The following is a 15,859-nucleotide window of genomic DNA, read 5'->3' on the forward strand; positions in this document are numbered from 1 at the left end:
TTCCCTGCTGTCTTAGTGTCTCTGAGAATCCACTGGAGGGCCAGCTATGAGTCAGTTTCAACTTGATGATACACAACAACATCAGTTATCATACAAGCACAGTAAAACCAACACCCACTCCCCTAACTTTTGGTTTGTCAATGCAAAGAGATAAAACGATGGGACAATTCGTGGTCAAGAACCTCCTTAAAGTGCTACAGACCAACCATATCAATTTAAAGACTAAGGTGCACCTGATCTAAGCAACAGCCCTTTCAATTACTTCCTATGCATCTGAAAGTTGGTTAATGAATAAGGAAGATCAGAGAAGAACCGATGATTTTGAACTGTGATATTGGCTAAGACAATTGAATATGCCAGGGACTGCAGGATGAATCGACAAGTCTGTCTTGAAGGAAGTGTAACTGCTTTGATGCAAGGATGGTAGAACTTAATCTTACATACTTTTGACATGTTGTCAAGAGGGCCTAGTCCTTGAGGGGAAAACATGCTGGTAAACACAGAGAGAGGTTCACTGAAAGAGATGTTCAAGGAGATGGCTTGATGTGGTGATTGCTAACATGAGCGTGGATAGGGCAGAGATTGAGAGGAGGGTGCTGGATAGGGCAAGCCTCAGGTCCCTGTGAGCTGTGGTAGACTCAAAGGCACCTAACAACCTTGATGGATGAAATGGTTTTGTGGAAGAATGGGTGGGGAGCCTGGACTAGTGCAGAAGGTTTTCCAAGCAGGGACAGTGATGAGCTCTTGATGACATTCCTTGAGTCAGGTTTCCTGGCCAGGGCTGTGGGTTCACTGGGTCAGGTCACCCTGTGTGCTGATACTGTGGTTTTGAATGGACGAGCCAGGTTAGGGGGGCAGGTTCTCAGCAGACCTTCTGGAACAAACTGGATGTCGCACGTGGTGCATCTAAAGGTGGACAGTTGGCTCTGATCTGTTCGGAAGCTTTGGAGGGTCACCTGCAGAGGCTGAGGAAAGCTGTCTGGAGGGCCTTCAGTGCTATCTGGGTTTGCTTGACTCCTCCAGGTTCCTGGGATCCCGGAGAGGGGAGGGAGAATCACTGTGAGGATCAGCCATCTAGGTCACAAGACAGGTCAGGAGATGATCGGTCGGGACAGAGTGCTGGCCACTGGTACCTGAGCCAGATCCAGAATGCTATTAGGAACTTTGGCTAAAACACGCCCTTCCACTACCACACCTCTGTCCCCCTCCATCCCCAAGCTGGCCTGGCCCTGGACGGTGCTGTGGCCCCTCTTAATTTTCAGGAGAGGCTGTGGCCCCGGGTCAGTCTGGCAGTCGCCATGCCCAAGCTGGTGGGGGAGGAGGTCCAACGAGTCAGGTGACAAAGCCTCGTGGTGTAGGCGGAGGCTCGGGCGGAACGTCGTGAGTGCGAGCGCGTCCTGATGGCAGGACCCACGGGTGAGCGGGCTCCGGGGCTCCCCCGCCCCGCGCTCCCCAGCCTGGCGCTCCTGCTCGCGCTGTGCGCCCTGCAGCCTGCGTCCTCGGCCCAGGGCGCCCCGCCGCACTACGACCCGGTCTGGGAGTCCCTGGACGCCCGGCCGCTCCCGCAGTGGTTCGACCAGGCCAAGTTCGGCATCTTCATCCACTGGGGCGTGTACTCCGTGCCCAGTTTCGGGAGCGAGTGGTTTTGGTGAGCGCGCTTCTCTCCTCCCCTCCTCCGTCTCAGGTTCTCAGGCTCCAGCTGCCTCCCTGGCAGTTTCACTTCCCTCCTTCTTAACCTCCTTTCGCGCTTCCGGGTTAAATGTGTGTTGCTATTGCCTGGTGGGTGGTGTTGGAGCAACAATGTGTTTTCTGAAATGGAACACATTTCACACACTTTTTTTTTTTTTTTTTTTGCCTCTGGCTTCTGGTCATGGCACCTGTCACACTGTCATACACTAACATCAAAACTAAACCTGGTAAAAAACGAGCTGGTTCGACCCATAGGGACCTCACGTGTTATCTAGAAGAACAGAATTGCCAGGCCTTTCTTCCGCAGGCACGTGGTGGGGTTTCAAATCGCCAGATACTCAGGCTGAATGCTCCATCGCTGCACTGCTGCTGTCCATGATTACAAAGTACATGTAGACTTAAACTGGGTGATGCTGAAAAAAAACCCCAAATCCACAAAACCTGGGTTTTAGTCAGGGGGAAAATGTAAAAATATTAATGTAATTTCTTACAACTTTGAGCTGTTTTTGCACACATTTCCCTATGAAATACTGATCTCTTCTAATATTAGGTGCCTAGGTGATAGCGATGCCAAGTACACCACCTGGAAACACTGCCTGGACTTGGGCCTCTCTCCTGGTCTCTGGCAGTTTGGATCTCCGATTTCTCCTAGGAAGATCTGGTGGCCTAGTGGGGAGGAGCTGCGCTGCCCCTGCCATTGGGGTCTGCCCACCCACTCTGCAGGAGAAAGACAGACAAACCTCTATGTAATTTTTTGGTCATTCCCACAGTATCTCCTGGTGAGTCAGCATTGAGTCGGTTGTGACTTGACGGTAGATAACAACAACAATGGCTTCTAAAGAGAAAGATGGACCGTCTCCTTCCATGCGATTTTAGCCAACCTTCTTGGAGGGACAGCGATGAGTTGGTTCCCATTTAAAGGCAATGAGTTGAGCCGAGTCTACGTTACAAAGCATGATGTTTATTCTGTAGGCACTGGGCCTGCCTGAGAGCTTGACCAAAGTGAAACAGAGCCTCTCCATCCTTGCTTCCAAGGAGTATTATTACAGTACTTCTTCCAAGACTGCTGTACTGGTGGTTGTTAGTGAGCGTACTAGGTGCATTCTCTGACATGGGCACTGCTCTTTAAAGGTGTGCACTTTGCTGTTGTCTTTGTGTTAAATTCCTGGTGTGTGGGGTAACACTGCCGTGTAGAATTGTTGAGGTGGGGACCTTCTGCAGTCAGATTGCCAGGCCTTTCTTCTGAGGTGCCCATGATCTTTTGTGAATAGTTGAATCCTTAACCATTTGCTCAAACCTGTGTCTCCACACATACTCTGTGTTGTAATTTAAAAGTAAGCCTTTAAAGAGAATAGGTGACTGGGTTATCTAGTGGGTGTGGCTCCAGATGTCCATAAAGCAAGTCTCTCAATAAGATACAAGTTCTCTTCCCCAGTGTGAAGTTTAACCAGGGAGCTCTAGGGGCCTAGTGCTAAGAAGCTGCACTGTCATCCTGAAGGCAGGCAGTTCGAGGCCACCAGCAGCTCCTCAGAAGTGGGCAGTCTCCTCCTGTGCAATTAACTGCCACTGAAAACCAGCTGGAGGGTCAGCTATGGGTTGGTACCAACTCTACGGTACACAACAACAACATGAACTTTCACTGCCTTACCTTTCCTACTGGTTTCCCAATATATATAAAATTTAGGTTTAACTACACTGTATTCAATGTGCATTAGTATTATGAGATGAAAACAGGAGTGGCATCCACTTCCTGAACAACATGCTTCTGGAAACTCTGAACTTTGCTAAATATCGATAGATGTAGAGGGGCTTCACGCCTTTTGTTCATAGGGTCATTATGAGTCATGCTGTACTTGAAGGCAATCAATAATAACAACAACAACAACAACAACAAACAACCATATGATGAGAAAGTTTGAGATATTGTGAATTACTGAAATATTACGTGGAGATATGAAGTAAGCAGTTGTTTTTGGAAAACTGGCATCATTAGACTGGCTCAGCTCGGGGTTGCCACAGATCTTTAGTTTACGAAATCACTGCATCTATGAAGTGTAATAAAGTGAAATGCAGTCAGCAGATGCGGGATTGATTTTACTCTCCTCTGTGAGCGAAAGGATTTCACGAGGGGCCAGATGGCAGGTGACGAGAGGGTTTTGGTTTTGCAAATGTTCCTTAAAGGGTGCTCCTGTGCTGTAGTCAGTATGTGTGAGGTTGCTAACCCGAAGGTATGTACTTCTCTGGAGGTTTGAATCCGCCATCCACTCCGGGGGAGAGAGACGGGCAGTCTCTTCCTGCGTGCTTCACAGCCTCAGAAACGCTGATAGCTGGAGGGTCAGCTGTGAGTTAGCTCTGCCTCGATGACCATGATCTCTGAGTTTTAACATCCCCTTCTAGGCAAATCTAACTAAGGAGGAAATAGTAAGAGATTCTGGGAGTTAAATGAATAGGAGGAAAATAGCAGAAGATGCTGGAGTAAGTTGTGCTGTTGACATGTATTCCTGGTTCTCCGTGTAGGTATTATTGGCGAGAGAACCAGCAACCGAAGTATGTGGATTTTATGAAACGCAATTACCCTCCTGACTTCAGATATGAAGATTTTGGGCCACAGTTTACAGCAAAGTTTTTTAGTGCTAACCGCTGGGCAGATATTCTTCAAGCTTCTGGTGCAAAATACATGGTCTTAACTACAAAACATCATGAAGGTAAGTAAAAGCCTATTTGCAAACACTGACCATCATTGTGAAGTGGGAAGCAATTATTTTAGAAGAAACCCGTCCGAATGAAATCCGAGTTTCTGCTCTGGAGCATCCAAGATATTTGCTTATAATCTAGAAGACCGTATATACCTCTCATACAGATTGAGAGACATTCAGTATACAGAGAGAGCATGCACCCAGCATTACAGAAAATGTAGTCACATTTGGTTGTTTGTATATTTAACAATGTTTCCTTGATTGAATTAAGGCTACTTAAAGTAGGAGAGACAAGGATGGTGTAACTTGATCTCACATACTTTGGGCATGCTGTGAGGAGGGACCAGGCCATGGGGGAAAAAAGATATTGGGCTGGGAAAGATAGAATGCTGGTGAAAGAGAGGAGGTCCTCAACAAGTGGTTGACACAGCGACTACAGCAATGGGCTTGAGTGCCATGGAAATTGTCGTGAAGGTGCAGAATTCATCAAGGTTCCAGTATGTCGCTGTGAGTCACAGCTGCCTCCGTGGCAGCTAACAACAACAACGGGTTGTAAGTTGTTAAAGTTGATCACTCAGATTGCACCGTCTCCCTGTCGCTCCACGGCGGCAATGCATTCTGCAGAGGCCCCTGGAGTTCAACTGGGGCCGGCTTGACTTATTCTCACCACATACGGCTGTGCCTTTGACCACTCCTTAGCTGGTCACAACTAGAGGAGGAGTTGCTAGTGACAAAAAGGACACAGATTACCTGGTGGAGAAAGGACTCTAATGGTGCCCAGAAACCAACAAGAGAACCCAATCCCTCAAACCCACTGATGCAGAGTCGGACCTAACTCATAGCTGACCTTCAGTGGGATGTAAATTGCCCAGGAGGACATTGCTCAGCTTTCTTCTGAGGATTTGCTGGTGAATTTGAAAGTTGCCACCTTCAGGTTAGCTGCACAACTTCCTAAGTACCGCAGCACCACAGCTCCCTTTAGGTGATAGGTAAGCCAATTTTGTTGTTGTTGTTGTTATTGTTGTTATGTGCCGTCAAGTTGACTATGACCCATAGCAACCCTATAGGCAATAGCTCTGAAGCCTGCCTTATCCCGAGCCAAACTCACTGTCTCTGACACACTTACCCCCGTGGCCCCAGTTACTGTGTCAATCCAGTTCATGCTGGGTCTTCATCTCTTGCTCTGTCCCACCTCCCTTCCAAGCATGATGTCCTTTTCCAAGGACTGGTCCTCCTGGCACCATGCCCAATGTATGTCAGAATTTCAAAATCCTTGTCTCTAAGAAGGAACCTGATTTCACCCTTGCAAGACCTGTTTGTTTTCTTGGCAGTCCATAGTATGTCCAGTACTCCTCTCCAGCTCCATAACTCAAAGGCATCAACTATTCTTCTGTCATCCTTAGTCATTATCCAGCTCACTGATGAATAGCAAGTAATTGTGAAGACCATGGGCTGGATCAGGTGCATCTTAGTCTCTAGAGGTCTTGAGACTACAATACAGGTTATTGTTGATCTTCAGAACTGTGGAGAGGTCTCTAGCAGCAGATTTTCGTGATGCAGTTCGTCTTTTGATTTCCTGACTGCTCGTGCCAAGAGTGTTGATTGTGGAGCCAAGCCAACTCAATCTCTTCTCCATCTATCACGGTGTTGCCAATTGGCCCAGAAGTGAGAATCTTTGTTTTCTTGATTTTGAGCTTCAATTCATATTGAAGACTGCAATCCTTCAGTTTCTGCAGCAGACATTTCAGATCCTCAGTTTCAGCAAACAAGGTTGTGCCATCTTCATAACGCAGGTTGTTGATGAATATATTCCTCCAATCCTGATGCCACATTCCTCCTTATAAAGTCCAGCCTCCTGAATGATCTCTTCCACATATAGATTGAAAAGGTTTGGAGAAGAGTATTGAACATACCATGGACTGCCAGGAGAACAAACTGGTTCATCCTAGAGAGGTTGAAACCAGGCTACTCCTTGGGAGCAAGGTTTCTGAGGCTTTGTCTGACCACTTTGGGCATGTTGTGAGGAGGGACATCATGCTTAGAAGGGTGGAGGGACAGTGCAGGAGAGGAAGACCCTCGATAAGATGGATTGATTCAATGACTAGGGTAATGGGGGTAGGTGTGTTAGAGACAATAAGGTTGGCACAGGATAGAGCAGGTTTGAGGGCTATTGTACATAGGGTTACTATGAGTTACAAGCAACTTGATGGCACATAACAACAACAAAAACCACAACCGTGTTCACTTGCTCTGTTCTGACTGCTGCTTCCTGGTCTGAGTAAAGTCAGTTGTAGATAATGAAAATTGGTGAGCTGAAATGGAGTACCACCACCCACTTTCAAAAGAAAAGACAAATGGTCAGTGTATCTTAAAATGCAGAACTACTGAGGAAGTCCTCTTGCATCTCCCAGCTAAATGAATCATCAGCCTAAAGGAGAATTTCTATGAGGCCCTAAGAATTCCGAGAATCACAGTGTTATAACGTCTGTTGTAAGGTGCTATCAACTCCAGCCCCTGTGCAACAGATTGAAACTTGACCCAATTCTGCATCATTCTCACAATCTCTGTGCTTAAACTTGTTGCAGACACTTTGTCCATCACAATTTGAAAATGCCGGACTGTATTTAAACTTTGATTTAAAAGACAATGAAGAATTTTGCACCTTCGAGCACTCATGAATGACAGTAGCTGTCTCATTGTTGTTCTGCATGGGTGTGGCAGCTGTCACCAGGGGGCCAGGTGTGGTTTGCTCTTGCTGATGGTGTATTTTGCCCTAGACCCAGTACGAGGAGGAGGCTGGGGAGAGAGCAGGAAACGCCAAGGTCCTTGGGCCCTCAGAGGGAAGATGTAGGAGATCCATCACACTCTAGATCCTATGATGTACTCTGAAAAATGATAAAAAAAATTTCTCATCCCACCTCAGTTTATGCCTTTGTCTGTCTATCTTCAACATTCTCACCTCTTCTTGTTCTTTCCTATTAGATCAGGGAGTTCTGACTGAGCTTGTTCATTTGGCTTAAACTAAATACGGACTAAATGGATATTTGTAACTAAAAACTACTTGGTGTTGTGTTTTGAAATCAAGGAGAGATCTGATTATCCTTCCTGGATCCATGAAGAAACCACAGACATATTCTGGAGACGTCCTTTCTGATCCTCAGATCAGAAGTGCGGTTTCTCTTATGAAAACAGAATATACACTATGAGTCAATCACCATTAAATTGTCATCTGTGGAAGTTATTTATGCATCACTCATGTTGTCCGAGATCCTTGGGCAGTGCAAATGATTTGGCAGTTTGAGCCCACTTCCTGGTGCCACGGAAGAAAGAGCTGGTGATCTGCTTCAAGAATGATGTACCCTCCAGAATTGTTCCACTCTAATACATGGGCTAACCTGTCAGTCAGAATCGGGTTTGATCTAGCTTCTGCAGTATTTGATTTGTTTGTAAAAGGGGGAGAAAATGGCTATGCTTACACAAGTTGACAGTGCCGTGATAGATGGAGGAGACATTGAGGTTATTAACAATTACAGCTTGCTTGGCTCCTCAGTCAACACTCTTGGCATCAGCAGTCAGGAAATCAAACGATGAATTACACAGTGAAAATCTGCTGTTGGAGACCTCTCCAGAGTATTAAAAAGCAACGATGTCATTCTAGAGACTAAAGTGCACCCAATCCAGGCCATGGTCTTCACAATTACTTGCTATGAATCACAGAGCTAGATAATGACAGGATGAGAGAAGAATTGATGCCTTTGAGTTGTGGTGCTAGAAAATAGTCTTGAACATACCATGGACTGCCAAGAAAACAAATAAGACTGTCTTGGAAAGGGTAAAACCAAGTTTTTCCTTGGAAGCTAGTTTGAAGCTCCATCTCACATACTTTAGGCACATGGCCAGGAGGGACTAGCCTTTGGAGAAGGACATCATGCTTGGAAGGGTGGAGGGACAGTGCAGGAGAGGAAGACCCCGGATGAGATGGATTGATACAGTGACTGGGCAATGGGGGTTGGTGTCTCTGTGTGTTGCAGGCAACTTGATGGTGCATAACAACAACAACATACCTGTTTTTAATATTATTTTCCAGGTTTCACCTTGTGGGGTTCTAAGTACTCCTGGAACTGGAATGCTGTGGATGAAGGGCCCAAGAGGGACATTGTCAAGGAACTCGAGGTGGCCATCAGGAAAAGGACTGACTTGCGTTTTGGCCTGTACTATTCCCTCTTTGAATGGTTTAACCCAATTTTCCTTGAGGACAAACTTAATGCCTTCCACACTCAGCAGTTTCCATTATCTAAGATGTTGCCTGAGCTCTACTGGCTGGTGAACACCTATCGCCCTGACTTGCTGTGGGCGGATGGCGACGGAGGGGCGCCAGCCTCGTACTGGAACAGCACTGGCTTCTTAGCCTGGCTGTATAACGACAGGTGTGTGCTGTGTTCTCTTGCTGTTTCTCTCTTAAAATATGCCTGTCACACCTATAAATGTTTTCTTCTCTTGCTTGAGATACTGCTATCCAAGTCTGTATGTGGTTTGGACTGAGGGGATCGTTATAAAGAATGCTTATGGGTTAAATCAATACTTACAAACTTAACTCAGTAGAAATCAGGAGTGAGCGGTTCAAATCCACCAGATGCTCTGCTGAAGAAGGAGGAACAATCGCCTCCTGTACCAGTCAGATCCAATTTGACGGTACACACATAACAAGAATAAATAAATAAATAAAAGAAATCAGGAGTGAAAAGCAGTGTAACAGGCCAGTGGTGGAATCAGACTAACCATCACAGGAGCGGGGACTTTGAAGAGACTGTTATTGAATGTTCTTTTCATCTCCTATTCTGCTCTTCTGCTGCCTCTCTTCTAGAACAATCCGTCCCTGTCTTCTGATGATGTACTTGCCCTTCAGTGCCTCCAATTGCTTCTTTCAAATCCAGACAATGTCAGTCTTATCTGCCTTCTCTTCTTCAACATTCTCACCTCTTTTGTTCCTTCTTATTTAGATCAGGGGGTTCTGACCGAGCCCCTTCATTCTGCTTAAAACGTATGGACTAAATGAGTGTGTGTAACTAAAAACTACTTGGTATTGTGTTTTGAAATCAAGACGTCATCTACTAATACTCACTGGATCCATAAACATGTTCTGGGAAGGTCCTTCCTGGTTCTTAAAACAGCTATTTCCCCAGACACTCTCATTCCAAGAGAAAGGACTGGGAAGTGCCACATTTGTGAATCAAACTGTCCCGACCACCACCTACCATGATAATCTTGCAGTGCTGTTTCTTATCACAGTGAATTACGTAATGGGTGCAGCTGGTTCTTCAATACCGAGCACAATTGAGAGAGACCTAGAAAGGCTAGACTGTTAATATATGAGATTACTCAGTGAGGAGAATTACAAATCATGTTGGCTACCATTCACCTTCTGGTGGGGGTGGGGAAGCTGCTTCAAATAAGCATAATAGTCTTAAAAGTACTAGATTTCATGGGTTTTATAGAGATTTTTGGGACTTGGTTTTACAGAAATGATTGCTGTTTAAATACAGATGAGGAAATAGGTTGTTTAGAGGAATTAAGTCACTTGCTTTTGGTCAAGGAGGTGGAAAGCCCCAGAGTCACAATTACAAATAATTTTGGTTTATTCAGCTTTGAAACCATGAACTTGGTACTGCATTGCACTATGCTGTCCCCCTAACCCAGAAGTAAATTGCAGGCCAACCTCTTTTTCAGTGAGATCTATCATCTATCTATCTATCTATCTATCTATCTATCTATCTATCTATCTATCTATCTATCTATGTTTATCTGTATCTATATGTATATCTATCTCTATCATCTATATCGATATAAATGTCTATCTATCTAGCATGCTTTTTTGCATAAAAATTTTTACGCCTTTCATTTCAGCCCTGTCCGGGACACAGTAGTCACCAATGATCGCTGGGGAAATGGGACCATCTGCAAACATGGTGGCTACTACACCTGCAGTGATCGTTACAATCCAGGACACGTTTTGTCACATAAATGGGAAAACTGTATGACAATAGACAAGGTCTCCTGGGGTTATCGGAGGAATGCTAAAATCTGTGACTACTTTACGATCGAAGAACTGGTGAAGGTATAGTGAAATGTCTCATGGCTATTACTGTTTTAGTCGTGTGGGATGTGGAAATGGTTTTTCCCCCTTCTTATAGTTCAGAGGCCTGAAAACACTGCATAGTCTTCTGTCGTCTTTGTTCCAGGCAGTGAACACCATGCCTATGTAAATATCTATGTAAATGTCCCAGATCAATGCAACGTTGTTTACCTATCTAAGTGCTATATTTGTTCTTAATGTTTAGCAACTTGTAGAAACAGTTTCATGTGGTGGAAATCTTTTGATGAATATCGGGCCTACAAAAGATGGCACAATTTCTCCAATTTTTGAGGAGCGATTAAGGCAAATGGGGGCCTGGCTCAGAGTCAATGGAGATGCCATTTACGGAACCAACACTTGGAGATCCTCAAATGATTCTGTCACCCCAGATGTGTGGTAAGTCATTGTATTTGACATTTAAAACTTCTCAGAGATACAAAGGTTAAAGAAGAGATTAGTCTCTACCCACACAGAATGCTTTCCAAATATTGTTATGTGCCATCAAGTCGCCTGTGACTCATAGCAACCCCATGTACATTAGCTCTGAAAGCTACCCTATCCTGAGCCAATTTTAAATCTTCCACAGACATAATTCCATTGCTCTAGTCATTGGATGACGATTCATCTCATCCTGGGTCTTCCCCTCCTGTGCTGTCCCTCCACCCTTCCAAGCATGGTGTCCCTCTCCAAAGAATGGTCCCACCAGGTCATGTGCCCAAAGTATGTGAGATGGACCCTCAAAATAATTGCCTCCAGGCTTACTAACTCAAATATAAAAGCCTGGAGGGAAGAAATGATGCTTTCAAGAAAGCGTGCTCTGAGCACTTACTGTGTATTATCAATACCTGTTTTGTGCTGTAAAATTATTATTCAGAGCAATCCTATAAGATAGAGTAGGAGTGCTCCATAGGATTTCTTAGGATATAATATTTATGGGGGAGCTCTGATGGCAGAGTCCATAGTGATCTGTTAACCCAAAGGCTGTGAATCTCTTGTATTTTGAATCCACCAACAGCTTTGTGGAAGAAAGGTGGGCAATCTCTTCCTGTTTACAGCATTAGAGACCTGATAGAGGGTCACTAAGAATCAGAACTGCCTCAGTGAAAGTGAGTTGAAAGAATCTTTATGGAAGCTGAGTTCTTTCTTCTGCAGAGCCTTGGGGGGTTTGAACCCCTAGCCTTTTGTCCTAGGGTTCCTAGACATCTCCTAGTGTCTATTTAAGTGTGGTCAGCTCTCACAAAAATGGGAAACAATTAAGATGAATGAAAATGTGATGGTTACTCTGAAACAGAGACTCCAGTTCAGTCAGTTACATAAATTATATCCTTGTACATGTGACCTGGCATGAAATTAGCAAGCAGAGAGTACTCAAGGGTAGAGAAAAATACTAGATTGAAAGAGGCCAAAATAATACCAATATTATGGTTAATTAAAAAGAATTCATTAACTTGGTCATACTATTCTAATACTATATAATACTATACTTGGACATTTTCTCCACATTCACCACTCTGCAAGTTCTTCTTCTCATCCAACAGAAAAATAATTGAGGTTTTTTGGAGTATTTTTTTGCCATTTTATCACAATGATCACCTTTCCAGTTTCCAAAAATGTGTCCCTCACTTCCATCTGAGACCTTACCAGAAGCACCAGAAGTACCTTTAATGTTCATATTTTTAGTATCATTCAGAAATTCTCTTTACAGCTCTCTTTATATTTTTCCCCTGAGCCCTCAGCAGCATCACTGTTAAAGACCATATTTCTATTAGGCAAGCTAGGTTTTTTTCTAGAATGAGTCTCAAAATGTGTCTGGTCTCTGCCTGTTACTCAATTCCAAAACCATTTTCACTTTTTTAAGTATGAGTCATGGTGGTAAGAATCTGCGCTGCAATCCCCAAGGCAGAAGGTTTGAATCCACCATCTGCTCTGTGGGAGAAGGATGCATAGTCTCTTTCTGTGTGATTACTGCCTCTGAAAATCCACTGAGGGGGTCACATATGGGTCATTTCCAACTAGATGGTACGCAACATCATCAACAACAACAACAACAACTACTACTCCTCTCAATTCCAAAATCTGTTTTCATTTCCTAGGGCTGGCCTGACAATTTACCACAAACCACATAGTGTAAAACAACAGCCATTTATTCTCTTACAGTTCTGAAATCAGGGTGTTGACTATAGAGGAAATCCCTTCTTGGCCTCTTCCAGTGGTACCAATGTTCCTTGGCTTACGGCAGCATAACTTCTCCACCCACGTCTTCACTTGACTGTCTTCTGTCTGAGTCTGTTTTTTTTTCCCTTAGGATGTCAGCCACTAGATTTGGACTCACTCTAATCTAGTATAACCTCAGTGTAACTGATCCCAGCTGAAAAGATGGTATTTCTAACTAAGGTCATGTCCTGAGGTTCTTGGTGGACATGACTTTTGAGAGGCTACTGTTTAATCCAGTGCATTCACTCAAGGTCAGCACTGACCTCTGTCTCCTTTTGCCAATCCCATAGTAAGTCCTCAGTTTTCATTTCCTGGTCTGCCCATCCGCATTTCTCTCATTTGCCTACTCTGCTGGCCTTCATCGTTGGCTGCTCCTTCTTCATCTCATTGCTTGTTCTGTCTCACATTGCCAACCTCTGTATCTTCAAGTGCCCTTGGATTTCTAGTGTTTATTCTTCTCACTCGTCATATGTGCTTTGCAGTTTTCTGACTATAAATGCAGCAATAATACAATACTGAGGACCACGTGTGTATTTTCAGACTCACATGTTCAACCTCTGCAGTTGGCTGGTTAAGCTGACCTTCCAAGTGGGCTTTCAGAGGCAATAAAGTGCATGGGAGGAGAATGCCCATCTTTCTACCACAGAGCAACTGATGGATTTAAACTGTGTACCTTTGGGTTCGTAGCGCAGTTCCTTACTGTTAAGACATTAGAAGGGACCTAGTGGCAAGAAGCTCCCTTGCAATCCTGAAGGCATGGAGTTCAAACCCACCATCAGCTTCACAGGAGACGAATGGACAATCTCCTCTCACGCAATGAACTGCTTCCGAAAACCTGCTGGAGGGTCAGCTATGGGTCAGTTCTGACTTGATACTGAACAACAACAAAAGACACTAAAGCCATAATCTTTTCTAGCCCCAGCTAAAATCCTGGGGTTTTTCTTCCCCTAAACTCTCAGTGTTCATGATCTCAGTTAATAATAGTTTCACCCTGAAAAATTCATTCCCTCGCTTCCTATTCTTTCCCACAGACAATTCATCAACAAATACCATATAGTAGCATCTTTATCTTTCAATATTATCTGGACCCCCTTTTTTTGCATTAACTCTCCTGGATTATTTCTGTAGCTTCTCACTAGTCTCTATTTCCACTCTGGCCTCTAGTCGGGCCTCTCACCAAACAGCCAGAGGAATCTTAAAACCAGTCTGGTCAGGTCACTTCTCTTCTCAGAGTCCTTCACTGTCTTCCAGTCTCGAGGACCAGCCAAGTCTTTTGTTGTTGTCTTTCCATTATAATACTTTTCTTTGTCCCCATGAACTACCCTTTTAAACTATCTGTTCAGCACTTTCACTTTGACATGTTTTCCTTTAGATTTGGCTTCTCAACATTCCGGTGCAATCTTTAGTCTCTTCTGACATTCATTTTTTTTTTGTTTGTTTTTTCTTTCTCCTTTGTGTTTGTAATGTCCTTTTGCTTTCTTCCTGGAGATATCCCAGTTATCATTCTGCAACTCATCTGGTCTTCTGTCATTGGTGTTCAATGCCTTAAACCTATTCGTAAGATGATCATGAAATTCAGATGGAACTGATTCAAGATCATATCTCAGTTCTTATATACTTATTTTCATTTTCTTTGGCCTCAATTTGAACTTGCATGAGTAATTTATGATTTGACCCACAATCTACTCCTGGGCTGTTGATCTTAAGCTTCTCCAGTGATTTTTTCCATGAATGTAGTCAGTCTGATTCCTATGCAGCCCATCGGGTGAAACCCACATATAAAGTCATCTTTTGTGTTTTTTAGACAAAGTATTTACAATGAATAAGTCATTGTAAATACAAAAATTCAGTCATTCTATTTCCAGCCTCATTTTTATTACCAAGCCCATATTTTCCAACTACGTTTACTTCTTCATTGTTTCCTACTTTTGCATTCCAGTCACCAGTTGTCATTAATGCATCCTGATTGCATGTTTGGTCAATTTCAGACCGCAAAATTTCTTCCTCTTTGGCACTAGATGTAGGAACAAATACTTGAACAATACTCATCTTAATGGGTCTTCTTTGTATGCATATGGATATTGTCCTATCACTCACAACATTGTATTTCAGGATCGAACTTGAAATTGACTTTTTTTTACTATGAATGCAACACCATTCTTCTTTTCATTCCCTGCATAGTATATCATATGACTATCAAAGTGATTCACAGTGGCCATAGCTGGTCCATCGCATCTCACTGATGGCTAGTATGTCGATATTTATGTGTTCCACTTCACTTTTAACAATATCCAGTTTCCCAACATTCAAGCTATGAACATTCCATGTACCAGGTCTTGTTCCGGGTCTTAGAGAGGCTTATTTGTGGTTGTTGAGCTTGGCTATTTAATGTCTGAGACCAAGATCTCTGTGCGTTTCACTATCATCTCCTTTATGTTGAACACAGTCCCTTAAAAAGGATTGACACCCACCTATCTATGGAATGAAAGGCCGTGACGATTTGAACCAGCAGGTGGAAGGCCATCTAGCTTACGCATCTTCATTCTTTGGTTCACGTCTATTTTCAGTTCCAGAACAGTTTCATGAAAATCTCCTTTCTTTTTCAAGAACTTCTTTTTAATATTAGGGAAGTAGGAAAAGGAGATGGTTTCCCCCACCCCCCAAGCCAACAAAGTGCTATTTCCCCTTCCTTAATCTTTCAGTAAAAATATTGATATATCATGTGCCTCTGTAAAACCGTTCCAGACTTGACCCATAAATAATGAGGAACATACACTGTGTCTTTGTTATTAATATTTTTAAAATTTTGTTATTTAACCAGGTACACAGCCAAGCCTAAACAAAATTTGGTTTATGCCTTTTTTCTTAAATGGCCCGTATCCGGAAAACTGTTTCTTGGCCTACCCAGAGCTACTCAGGGTTCAACAAAGGTAAGAGACAATATGAAAATGTGTTTTAACTTTTAAAAAGGGATTTTTTAAAAAACTTTAAAAATGAACTTCATCAATGTCAGTATTTGTCCTTTGAAATTTCTATAGTTTCTCAGGAAAGCAAACTTTAAAAAGGAATTATAGGGGGATGGGGAGTTAGTTAATCATGAGGTTGTACAATTTGATGAGTGGGGTGA

At 43.5% G+C, this 15,859-nt stretch overlaps 1 protein-coding gene across 1 annotated transcript in view; it reads left to right on the top strand.

Annotated features, from left to right (window-relative positions):
- Positions 1-1,298: 1,298 nt before the first annotated feature.
- FUCA2 (fucosidase, alpha-L- 2, plasma) overlaps positions 1,299-15,859 on the top strand; it is a 19,496-nt gene continuing 4,935 nt past the window's right edge. Inside the window, exons 1-7 of the mRNA XM_006891682.1 lie at positions 1,299-1,310; positions 1,359-1,648; positions 4,207-4,394; positions 8,473-8,812; positions 10,290-10,500; positions 10,724-10,914; positions 15,554-15,662. Coding sequence (XP_006891744.1) covers positions 1,299-1,310; positions 1,359-1,648; positions 4,207-4,394; positions 8,473-8,812; positions 10,290-10,500; positions 10,724-10,914; positions 15,554-15,662 — 1,341 coding nt within the window. The remainder of the gene's footprint in view (positions 1,311-1,358; positions 1,649-4,206; positions 4,395-8,472; positions 8,813-10,289; positions 10,501-10,723; positions 10,915-15,553; positions 15,663-15,859) is intronic.

Source organism: Elephantulus edwardii, unplaced genomic scaffold, assembly GCF_000299155.1.
Source record: "Elephantulus edwardii isolate Elephantulus edwardi_28Jun2011 unplaced genomic scaffold, EleEdw1.0 scaffold00102, whole genome shotgun sequence".
NCBI lineage: Eukaryota > Metazoa > Chordata > Mammalia > Macroscelidea > Macroscelididae > Elephantulus > Elephantulus edwardii.